General features: G+C 42.4%; 2 protein-coding genes across 6 annotated transcripts; one reads left to right on the top strand and one right to left on the bottom strand.

The window, feature by feature from the left end:
* Positions 1–3,225: 3,225 nt before the first annotated feature.
* Positions 3,226–8,451, top strand: LOC121969370 (poly(A)-specific ribonuclease PARN-like). Of its 3 annotated transcripts, XM_042519439.1 has the most exons (7): positions 3,226–3,633; positions 4,180–4,310; positions 4,597–4,925; positions 5,772–5,885; positions 6,047–6,173; positions 6,261–6,522; positions 7,527–8,451. In XM_042519439.1, exons 1-7 carry the CDS (start codon positions 3,269–3,271, stop codon positions 8,335–8,337), a joined length of 2,139 nt encoding a protein of 712 aa, XP_042375373.1. In that variant the 5' UTR covers positions 3,226–3,268; the 3' UTR covers positions 8,338–8,451. The 3 variants fall into 3 exon arrangements, with proteins under 3 accessions (XP_042375373.1, XP_042375375.1, XP_042375374.1); XM_042519441.1 differs by lacking the exon at positions 4,597–4,925 and having other exon boundaries at positions 3,496–3,633; XM_042519440.1 differs by lacking the exon at positions 3,226–3,633 and having other exon boundaries at positions 4,616–4,925.
* Positions 8,452–8,490: 39 nt separating this feature from the next.
* Positions 8,491–10,269, bottom strand: LOC121969371 (dof zinc finger protein 4-like). Of its 3 annotated transcripts, XM_042519445.1 has the most exons (3): positions 9,375–10,269; positions 9,270–9,293; positions 8,491–8,798 (listed from the first exon to the last, which is right to left on the bottom strand). In XM_042519445.1, exon 1 carries the CDS (start codon positions 10,109–10,111, stop codon positions 9,395–9,397), a length of 717 nt encoding a protein of 238 aa, XP_042375379.1. In that variant the 5' UTR covers positions 10,112–10,269; the 3' UTR covers positions 8,491–8,798; positions 9,270–9,293; positions 9,375–9,394. The 3 variants fall into 3 exon arrangements, with proteins under 3 accessions (XP_042375379.1, XP_042375377.1, XP_042375378.1); XM_042519443.1 differs by having other exon boundaries at positions 8,491–9,293; XM_042519444.1 differs by lacking the exon at positions 9,270–9,293.
* Positions 10,270–10,764: the final 495 nt, after the last annotated feature.

Genomic DNA, 10,764 nt, shown 5'->3' with positions numbered 1-10,764 from the left:
GAATTTGCTCCTTGCTCCATTTGCTTTTCTTGAGAATTTTGTCTTTCGAATTCTTTGGAGCTTCAAAGTCTTTCATGAGAGCAAACCATTGCTCTATCTCCATCATGAAGAAATTTTCGATTCTTGATTTCCAACAATCGAAGCTTGTCATTGTGAATGGTGGAGGCACCCTTGTGTCGTACCAAGTCCATCTTGGAATTCCATTTGAAGTTTAGCCTTTGATGAAGTTTTGAATTTGTTGAACTTTGCTTCAACTTATTCTCCCTCTAGCTCGTTGCCCTTTCTGGCGATGATTTCAGTGAAGAGCGACCTCGCTCTGATACCACTTGTTAGGGTTAATTTGTAGCTAGAGGAGGAGGGGGGTGAATAGCTCGTCGTGCTTCATTTTCTTGCTTCGTGATGTGATATGTAGCGGAAAGAACTCGAAACAAGACTCACAATGCTAACACGTAGATTTACTTGGTATCCACCTCAAGAAAAGGTGACTAATCAAATGATCCACACACGTCGCTCTCTCCACTATGAAAAACACTCATTCTCGGTAATTACAGAAGGCGGAGAAGCCTTGTACAATCTCTTAATACAATAAGAAGAAAAGAAGAAGCAAATACAAAGAAAATTTTACAAGATTTTACACAAATGAAACCCTAGCTAGCTTCTTCTTTTTGTGTGAAACGCCTTTTGACCTTGGAAGTGCAGCAACACTTTGCTCCAAGAAGCTTCAAGAATTGACGTAAACCTATGAGAAATGATCGCAAGGAGTGGAGAGTAAAGAGCTATCGAATCGTTGTGAGGAAGAAGGCTTTTTTGCGCTGTCCTTTGTAATGGTCACATCTTAATCGATTGACCAATCGATTAGGGAGGCTTGAATTGATCGGTTAATCGATTCAGAGCGCCTCTGTGTTCTGCTGGAAACTGCCTAAATCGATCGATTGATAGATTTAGGCTTTCTCGTTATCGCGTGAGAAAACCAACCCCCAATCGATTGATCAATTGACGATGCCCAATCGATCGGTCGATCGATTGGGTTGCTCTCTGTGCTCACGACAAAGGATCCCAATTGATCAGTTGATCGATTGGGTTGTTGTTTGTCGCAACACTGTGCCTAATCGATCGGCTGATCTATTAGGCTGTTGTTTGTCGCAGCACTGTGCCCAATCGATCGGCTGATCAATTGGACTGCTGTTTGTCGCAACATTGTGCCTAATCGATCAGCTGATCAATTGAGCTTGGTCCAATTTGATCACTTAATCAAATTAACCAACCCTAGCTTGCCCGAGTCAAGTCTAGGGTTCTCAAACCCAACATCCGATCAACCGTGACCTGTTGGGATTCCTCGCGCCTAACATCCGGTCAACCTTGACATGTTGGGACTTCTTCACCAAGTATCCAGTCAATCATTTGACCCACTTGGACTTTTCTTCTCGTATCAAGTGTTCAGTCGACCTTGACCCACTTGGACTTATCGTCTTGTGCCAAGTGTCCGGTCAATCCTTTGACTCACTTAGACTTTTCTCCTTGTGACAAGTGTCCGGTCATTCCTCTGACCTACTTGGACTTCCCAACACCAGATGTCCGGTCAACCTTGACCCACCTGGATTTCCACGTGTCTGGCTTCACTCACCAAGGCTTTCCATCTGCCTAGCTTCACTCACTAGGACTTTCCATTTACTTGGCTTCACTCACCAGGACTTTCCATCTACCTGACTTCACTCACCAAGACTTTCACTTAGCTTCACTCACTAGGATTTTCCCACTGTCCGACTTTACTCTCCGGGACTTTCACCTGCCTGGCTTCACTCATTAGGTCTTTCACCTGTCTTCACTCACCAGGATTTTCCAACTGCATGACTTCACTCATCAGGACTTGCTTTTGCCTAACTTCCAATTAAGACATTCCCAATCAAGTAACTAGTCAAACCTTAACTAGAGGGGAATTGTACCAACAATCTCCCCAATGGGCGATTGCTCCTGCAATCTCCATATATTGTTAAACATCAAAATTCAAACATCAAGACTCAAACTTAAGTCAACCCAAACATCAAAACACTAAATTCTTTCATAACATGGTGCAAAAAAGGAGAAAAACCAACATAATTTTTAGAATATGGGATGAGGTGTAGCACAGATGGTGGGTGTATGACATCTCTAGTATAATGGCTAGGGGTCGATTCGCAGGAACTGACGATCTGGGGTTTACTCCATCATGTGCCTGACGCCTGTGTACCTATATGTATCTCTCTTCATATCCATGGGGTCGACATTAGGGAGTCGTTAATGTAGCAGATCTACATTCAAGTGGCTAGTTTTTTGAGAAATTGCTGATTAGGGAGAATTATGACTACAATACAGTTAAGGTGGATTATATTCCGGTGCTGGTCAGTCCGATGGAGAACTCTTCCTTGATTGCTTTGCCTGTCATAGTAGAGATTGAGCAAGTTATTTGGAATATGTGTCAGGATAGTGCTACTAGTCCAGATGGATTTTCTGTGACATTCTATGTTGTAAGAACCCGAGTAAGTTTTGATTTGATCAATCAGGTTAAGTTAGGTCCTATTGTATTTGATCCTTGTGTCAAGTGTGCAAGAACTTAAGAATATAAGAAGTCAATCAGAAGACGCGGTGGACGAGAAGAATGGCACTAGAAGCGAGTTGATGGGCTCGGTGCATCCGAAAAATGAGAAGATATGGAAGAGTATACCGATGGAGCAAGAAGAATGCACTTGGCGCTTCTGAGAGACGAGAAATCGGAGCGGAAGATTGTTCGAGGAGAGTAGGCCGGAGTTGAGTTCGGATGAGTTCAACTCTGAATGACCGGAGTATCACCCAAGCTACCGGAACAGAAAACCTCCACCGCCATAGTTCTTATTCCTAAAACTAATAATGTGTAGCAATGGGAGGACTTCAGACCTATTAGTATTTGTAATGTTTCAAACAAAATTATTTCTAAACTGCTTGCTATTAGGGAATTTCTGAATTTATATGTTTTAGACAATCGATTATGAATAGGTCCATAATTGTTTTGTGATTTGGGACTGTGATTTTGATTTTTGAAGACCCTGAAATTTAATTCGGTCGAGGCAAATGGACAAGATGATGGCCACACCATGAGACATTGGAACTCGTTTATTTGCGCTGCGACTGCGAATCGAGCCGAGCCTCGGGGCACTATACGAATTGGGCTAGTATATTATAATTTTGAGTTCGAGCTCAAATTTTGCTATAAATGTCGAGTTCTGACTTCGGAGTGGTCGTGGCCGGTTAAGACATGCGGAATCTGCCGTTTGTTTGGGTGCGCTACCGAACCCTAACCCTAGACCTGCTGCCTCGCCTCCGTCCCTTCTCCACCGATGCGCCCGGTGGCGGCAGCGTGGCCGTGAAGCAGGTGACGAGGTCCAATTTCAACGCGGCGCTGGAGGGCCTTAGGGCCTGCGTGGAGGAGTCGGACTTCGTGGCCGTTGACCTTGAGATGACCGGCGTGACGAGTGCCCCATGGAGGGACTCGTTCGAGTTCGACCGCTCCGATGTCCGTTACCTTAAGCTGAAGGACTCCGCTGAGAAGTTCGCCGTCGTGCAGTTCGGTGTCTGCCCCTTCCGCTGGGATTCATCCAAGGGCTCCTTCTTCGCCCATCCGTTAGTGCTCTTCATCATTTGGTTTTCGTTTTCTTATGATAGGGTTTAACGTGGTTTTAGAGAAAATGGAAGTGATGAGTTGACTTCTCTATCGGTTTTTATTTTTGTGGGGGAAAAAAATGATCTTTACTTCATTCTTCTGTTCAAATCGAATGCCTTGTTTAGGATCATCTATCACGTTTTCTCCCTCTGGAAGCTAGGCCTGCTTTTGATAAAGGTTAAAAACTATTCATATGTCCAGCAGATGAGATTCATGACTGATTTTTGCGTGGTTTTACCTTATCACTTCTTTTGACGGATATCCAATTTATGTTTTGATGAGATGGTGGTAATTTACCAATTCAGGACTATTCATTTGATATTTTTGGGATAATTTATCAGTCATACTTGCTTGTTCTGTGGGACAAGTCTCAACATACATTGGTAGGTAATTGTAGACAAAATTTGTGTTAGACCACCTAGTTATTAATATAAGATTCTGTATGATTTCAGGTTTGTAGAAATTTGTTGGATTGCGTATGACATCTGCAGCTCTTTTCATTGCAGGCATAACTTCTATATCTTTCCACGGAAAGAGTTGCCACTTCATGGGCCACCTGATGATTTCCTATGGCAAGCAACATCCATCGACTTCCTTGCCAAATACCAATTTGACTTCAATGCATGCATATATGAAGGTGCTTTTCTCAATCAAGTTCTTCGCATCCTACTATACATACAGTGTTGCCTTTACATCATACCACTAAAAGATAAGTCTCAATCAGTCGTTCTATCTACTTAGTCATTTATTAAATCTGGAGAGGCAAGGGGACTCCTTCCATGGCTTGTTGGGTGACTGTGGGTTCACATGCCCTTATTATCTGTTAGCAGTTTCCTGTGCTGTGTCATAGAACTCATCAGTGTAGTTACCAGTGTATATTTGATGTTCGACTTGTTTAAATCTTAAGCATTTGTTAATCCCAGGAATATCTTATTTATCCAGAGAACAAGAAGGAGAAGCCCTCAAAGGTTTATCTTCAGAGTACCTTGAGGGATTAGCTAATTCCTTTTGTAATTTTGAGGAGCCTGTGGATATACCAATTGCGAGAACATCTGACATTCTTTTTTCGGAGAGGATGAAGAACAAGCTTCATAAATGGCATGATTCTATACTTAGAAGTCCTGACAAAGCTTACATTGACAAAGAAGATGCTGGTATCAACAACGCACAATTTCAAACAGTTTTCTTTAAGATGCGTCCTGCTATCATGCTAAATGGGTTTACCTCCCACCAGCTGAAGTTGATTCAACTGGTAATGTAATATTTAATGTAGTGCTACTATCATTATATCAACATAGAGAAATGGATGGACTCATTAGACAGGATTATTCTATTAGGATTAGTGAGAGAAGACATAGAAGAGGATTTTTGATAACTTTAGTTTAAATAGCAAAAGTTAAACTAGAGGTTGTTTGATTAGTGATATTGTTGTCTGAACTGTTAAAATGATTCTCTCTGAACCTTATAGATGGGACCTGACTGCTTGTTATAGATATTTTTGCTTCAATAAGCTATAGTATGAATTTTATTTTCTTTGCTACAAGGTTTTGTCATACATGTGCATTTTTCTTTTCTTAAATGAGCTTGAGTTCTCAGTTTCCTCTTTTATTTTGTAGGTATCTTGAAGTCAATCTTGAACTCTTATATATATATATATATATATATATATATATATATATATATATATATATATACACACATTTGTTTAGTAACTTTCTTTATCTTGTTCTTGTACTTCACCCCCAAATACAGTTTTGGTGATTGCATATACGCAAATTCTGTTGTTAACATTTATCATCTTGCAGTTTTTACAATTTATCATCATTTGTCACTTGTAGTTTTGTTCTGGTGAAAACATTGTGAATTTAATATTTTAAAAAATGTGTTATAAAAAGATGATTGGTTTGTTTGTGAACTTGCTGTAATTTTGTTGAAGTGAGTATTTGATTTGCTAATTTTATGAGGATTATGCTTCTCTGAATAACTGGTGACAAATTATGTGTCAATAAAATGTCTTTCATTTTTAACTTGCAATGTGTAAAGATGCATTAATTGTTAGATACCAGTTTCCTTTTCTAACAAAAGCTAATAATTACAGGTTGTGAAAAAGCACTTCAATGACCTCATGTATGTTCGTGTTGTTGATGAGGACAACTCATGGCAAAGGAGGGTAGTCTATGTCGACACAAATGAAGATAAGGCTTTATTGATGGTATGGAATGAAGCTATCTCCTGCAGAGGCTTTTGTAACTTTTAACCTTACCATATTCTAGAACAGTTATATCTCGGAAACTACATTTGACAGGACTTTGCATGTAGACTGAAGCTCAACCATGTGTATACTAAATTTTGTTATTTATTTTTTATATGCAGAAAGATGTCCTTGAAGATCTGAGAAAAAATGCAGAAAAAAGAATCAAGTCTTCTGTTGGATTTCGGCATGTTGTTGATCTTCTTGCATCAGCAGGAAAATTGATTGTTGGTCATAATTGTCTTCTAGGTTTGCTGTTTATGCTCATAGAAGTCTCTCTCTTTTTTTTGCCAGTTTTACCAATACCATCTGATGAATTTGCTTTTATATAAACAGATTTAGCTCATATATACAACAAATTTTTTGGTCCTCTTCCTTCATCTTTGACGGAATTTGTGCAAGCTGTCCATGAAAAATTCCCCCACATTGTTGACACTAAGCACCTTTTGAACTCAAACCAAACAATTCAGAGTTTGATGAAAAAGAATCGCAAGTCATTGTCTTCTGCCTTCTCTCTTTTATGCCCCAACGTATCATCTAATTTCCAGACCACTTCCAAGTCTTACTTGAGATTTGAGGTCCAAACAGATGAAATTAGGTAAGCTTTCATAATTCAATCATTTTATTCATTTGTTTCTGCATCTGGAAATAACAAACTTAAACATGATCATTCGTTATTTTTTGACTTTGTTGGGTTGGAAATTTTCTCATACTATTTTAAACTCTCAAGTGTAAATCTGTTGCTATTATATGTTTAATCTATCTGCAACAGTTGTAGTAACTATTAAAAAGGATTTGCTGAATGCCAGAATTTTGATATTTCATCTTTATATGTCATCTTAGCTAGGTTTTATGCTTACCTGTGCTTTGGTTTCCCTTGAGTTGTGCTTACATTTTGCTCCTGATAAAAAACTAAGCAAATCATTTCAGAATAATCATCAAAATTAGACTGTATTGGGATTAGCTAATCCTTGGCCTCAATGTCTCTGGAGCACCTCTTGAAATGTGACCTTTTCTTTCTTTTCATTACTGACCACTATGAATGATTATTGTGTGACAAATATTCTGTCATTATCCTTGTTTTTGCCTGTCTCTGGGATTGCTTCTATCACATTAGGTTTTCTGCCTCTCCCTGTAATCGCTGCTAATTCCTTCCTCTCACTTGATCTTTTTTCCTTGTATATGCCATAGTTTGCTACGGAACTATGTGCTAGTGCTTGAGCTAAGGTGGCAGAATTTCTCTTCTAAGCAAGAAGCATGATATACTAATGTTTACTTTCTTGCTAATTGCTGAGTTAATCATTCAATTGAGTGTTGTTTTATCTCTGACAAAGAAACTTTTCTTTCATAGCACGGGGACCTTTTTTTTTAACACTTCTCTAATGGAACATTTACTTCCTTTATGTATTGCACTATGTTAATTAGCATAGCATTACTCATCCATATTGCATTTTAGATTCCAACTAATTGTGGATGTCAAACACCTTAACCTCTTTCCAAGTATAAGCTTGATTTCATTGTCTTAGCAATCTTTTTTTTTCTTTTCTCTTTTTGAGATTAGCATTCATAAAATTTACCTCCGAGTGACAATGTTTCTTTCAGTTCATCTTGCTTCAATTCTGGCGCGAAGCATGAGGCAGGTTATGATGCTTTTATGACTGGATGCGTTTTTGCTCGGGCCTGCTCTCTTATGGGCGTCAAATTTGATGTCGGTTCACCATCATTCGATCTGCCCAGAAATGCCAAGATCAATAAATACATCAATGTTCTATACCCTAGCTGGAACAGTGGGACAGTAGTCCATTTAGATACTGGCACTGAGTTTCTGGATCCAAATTATAAACATAGGTATCCGCCAGTGATCTATGCGAACACCACACTTATTTGGGGATTTCTGCCCAAGTTGAAGCCAAAGGATTTGAAGGAGTGCATCATTAAAGTGTTCGGTCTAGATTCAGTCAAGTCAGTATTCTTTATCGATAGAACATCTGCGCTAATCCAATTCGGCAAGGAGGAATTTGTACATAAATTTTTAGCTTTGAAGAATTCTTTAGAGGACAATCATGATCTAGTTTCAGTACTACACCCTCTTTCAAAGTTACTAGAAGGTGGGAACACACGAGCTGCTGATTACGATACTTACAGAGACATCTGTGCTGGTTCTGCTTCAAAGGTTTTATTTGCAGATCAAGCCGATTCCTTGGGCATCACCTGGAAAACAAAAGTCTGCGCTGCCAGAATGCAAGACACTGAGGATGTTTGCTGTCGCGAAACAACGGAAGACGGTTCTCTGGCAAAACATTCAAATGGGAAGAAAAATGATTTCAAAAGGCAATCGAAGCACCAGTCTTCCTACGAAGAGATCATAGGTTCTCTCTTTTCTTCCAAGACATTGCTTGAAAGAGCATCTTAAAACATCTGCAGCATGTGTTATCGCCAGGAAATTTTGATTCTGGAGCGAATTGATTTCTCCAAGAAGGTTGACATGTATTCTAAATAAATTATCGATCTCATTTATTAGCTCTTATTTGCGCTGCTGCTATACTAATTCATTGACTAAGCCACCGGAAAGAGAACGGTATTGTTCACGCAAGTTGATACTAGTTGCAACCAAGTTTACACGGCGCAAGATCTATCAATGCTAAGACAACATTTCTATGGGGGAAAAAACACAGAAGAAGGCCAGCAATTCCAACATTTCCGAGGATGATGAAGAACTCAGAGTCACACTCCAATTGCTGAACGACCATGACGGAGCTAAACATGTCTTCCTCGACTTGAGATTTGAAACTATAGAGAAGCCGCCGCAACCAAACTGATCATTTTGGCGCTGCCCATGAAAGATTGCAGCCTTCATATGACGGACAGCCATGCCTGCATGAGTGTGTCGAAGAGCTGACCACGGTAAGTAACTATAAATTATCACTAGTTGTTCATAAAGTAGGATATATTGATGATCTATGCAAGCAAGCACGCCTTACATATGGTATCAGAAATATCAATATTTATCGAGGATTACAAACCAAACCACGTAAGCATTGCATTAAGTTGATCCGAATCCATTAAATTAAGCTTGTTGCAGCACTTGGAGCAGGCCCATCAATGCCCGCCGTCCGTTCCGACGCCGACGGGGCAGGCCACCATCCTCCGCGTTCGACTTGGCGAGTCGCCGTCCGCCATTAATAGGTATTAATGGGGCGGTTTGCGCAAATCAAGCCTGTCCCTGGGATCTCTTCCGACTCAAACCCTAACCACTTTTTAAACTAGCTTACGATGCATAACACTCCGCTAATCAAAGCGTAAATCGCGATTACTGGTATCCACGAGCCATGGAAAAGATAATACCTTCAAGTGGTAGCCGTTAAGTCGCTGTCAAACATCGATTAGGAGCTGAGAGCACGACAAATATATTGTGAAATAGGATTAGGGGAGGGGGAATTAGGTGATTACTTGGACGGTTGGATTGCGCGCTAAGGGAGATATAGAGGGTGGTCGGCGTCCATCCAATGGCTCTGATTCCAGTACGCCGAGGGATCGACAGCGCTGGCGAGATCGAAGAGTTGGGGATCCAAACCGCCGCCCGCCCAGGCCACCGTGCCGCCGCCTCGGGGCGTCGGATCCGCTGGCACAGCCTGATCCACGGACGGTGCGGCCTTCGCTTTGGCCCGCGGCGGATCGGAGAAGCCGAGCCCCGTCGGCGGCGGATCCGGAAAGATTTCGGGCGCCGGGCAAAAAGGAGGGGCCAAGGGCTCCGAGGGAGGGTCGGGGGGAGTCGGATCGCAGATGGGGACGGAGGAGGGAGTGGCGACCGCCGCGGAGATGTCGGTTATCGAATCGGAGGAGAAGGAAAGAAGGCGGGGGCGGCGATGCCGGGGGCTGTCGGATGGGGCGTCGGCGTTAGCGGAAGGCTGCGAGGTGGCTTTGGAGGAGGAGGAGGAGGATGGGCGCTTGGACTTGCGGCATCCGCCGCCGACAGGGACGTTACGGAGGACGCCGCCCTTGGTCCAGTACCGGCGGCAGGCCTTGCAGAAGTGCCGGGGCTGCGCGAGGTTGTAGTTATTGTAGTAGCAGAACTTGGTGTTGGTCGACTCGCAACGGGGGCACTTCGCCGGTTGCTGCTGGTGCTGCGCCGCCGGCCATCCGCCACCGCCGAAGACGCGGCCGGAAAAGGGACGGAAGTCCTGCATTCCGCCGGAATCCCAAAGGGCGTACAGCCTTCCAGAAGATTCCAGAAACTTCCGCGACGGTGGTCGACCGATCGATCGATCGATCAATCTCCGGCGGACCGTAAGAGATCAGAGGTGTGTGTTATTGGGTAAGGCACGTTTCTCTTCTATGGCTAGGGATGGCTCACATGCTGTGTGGTATAGTTATTAGTACCACCAGACTGGGGCCCTCGTATAATTAATTAATTATTGCTTGGCCTCCAGAAGCCGTTAGTGGACAGCAAATATCATACCATCCATACCTTCTCCCTGATTCGTAGTCATCACCGGGCCCCACGCATCGTTAATCCATAGATTAATTGATTCCTAATGGTCTACGTATTAAAACCGGGACCACCCCGTGCGTAACTGATGACGTAGGCCCTTCAACCGAAATGCAATAAATTAAATAAATAATTTAATTTAAAATTTATTAAATTAATTATTATGATTTGTTGTGCTTGCCGCTAGGCCTGCTGCTGGTGGCGGTGGCCGAGGAGGAAGGCGTGACGGTACTGGCGGGGGTGTCGCCGTCGCCATCGGCGTCCCCACGCAGTGGCAGTGGCAGCTCATGCATCGTTCCTCTCCCCGGAGCTTGTCCGCTACCAGCTCCTTCCTTCGTCCGTCTCTCGTTG

The sequence above is a fragment of the Zingiber officinale genome, chromosome 4A (assembly GCF_018446385.1).
Source record: "Zingiber officinale cultivar Zhangliang chromosome 4A, Zo_v1.1, whole genome shotgun sequence".
NCBI lineage: Eukaryota > Viridiplantae > Streptophyta > Magnoliopsida > Zingiberales > Zingiberaceae > Zingiber > Zingiber officinale.
Note: the sequence above shows the minus strand (reverse complement) of the source record. Positions and strands in the feature narration are given on the sequence as shown.

Excerpts from the sequence above, each read along its gene's own strand:
- LOC121969371 (XM_042519443.1), bottom strand. The coding sequence starts at position 10,111 with ATGCAGGACTTCCGTCCCTTTTCCGGCCGCGTCTTCGGCGGTGGCGGA.
- LOC121969370 (XM_042519439.1), top strand. The coding sequence starts at position 3,269 with ATGCGGAATCTGCCGTTTGTTTGGGTGCGCTACCGAACCCTAACCCTA. Across the intron at positions 3,634-4,179 it reads GGCTCCTTCTTCGCCCATCC|GCATAACTTCTATATCTTTC; the intron begins GTTAGTGCTCTT and ends TTTTCATTGCAG. Across the intron at positions 6,523-7,526 it reads GTCCAAACAGATGAAATTAG|TTCATCTTGCTTCAATTCTG; the intron begins GTAAGCTTTCAT and ends TGTTTCTTTCAG.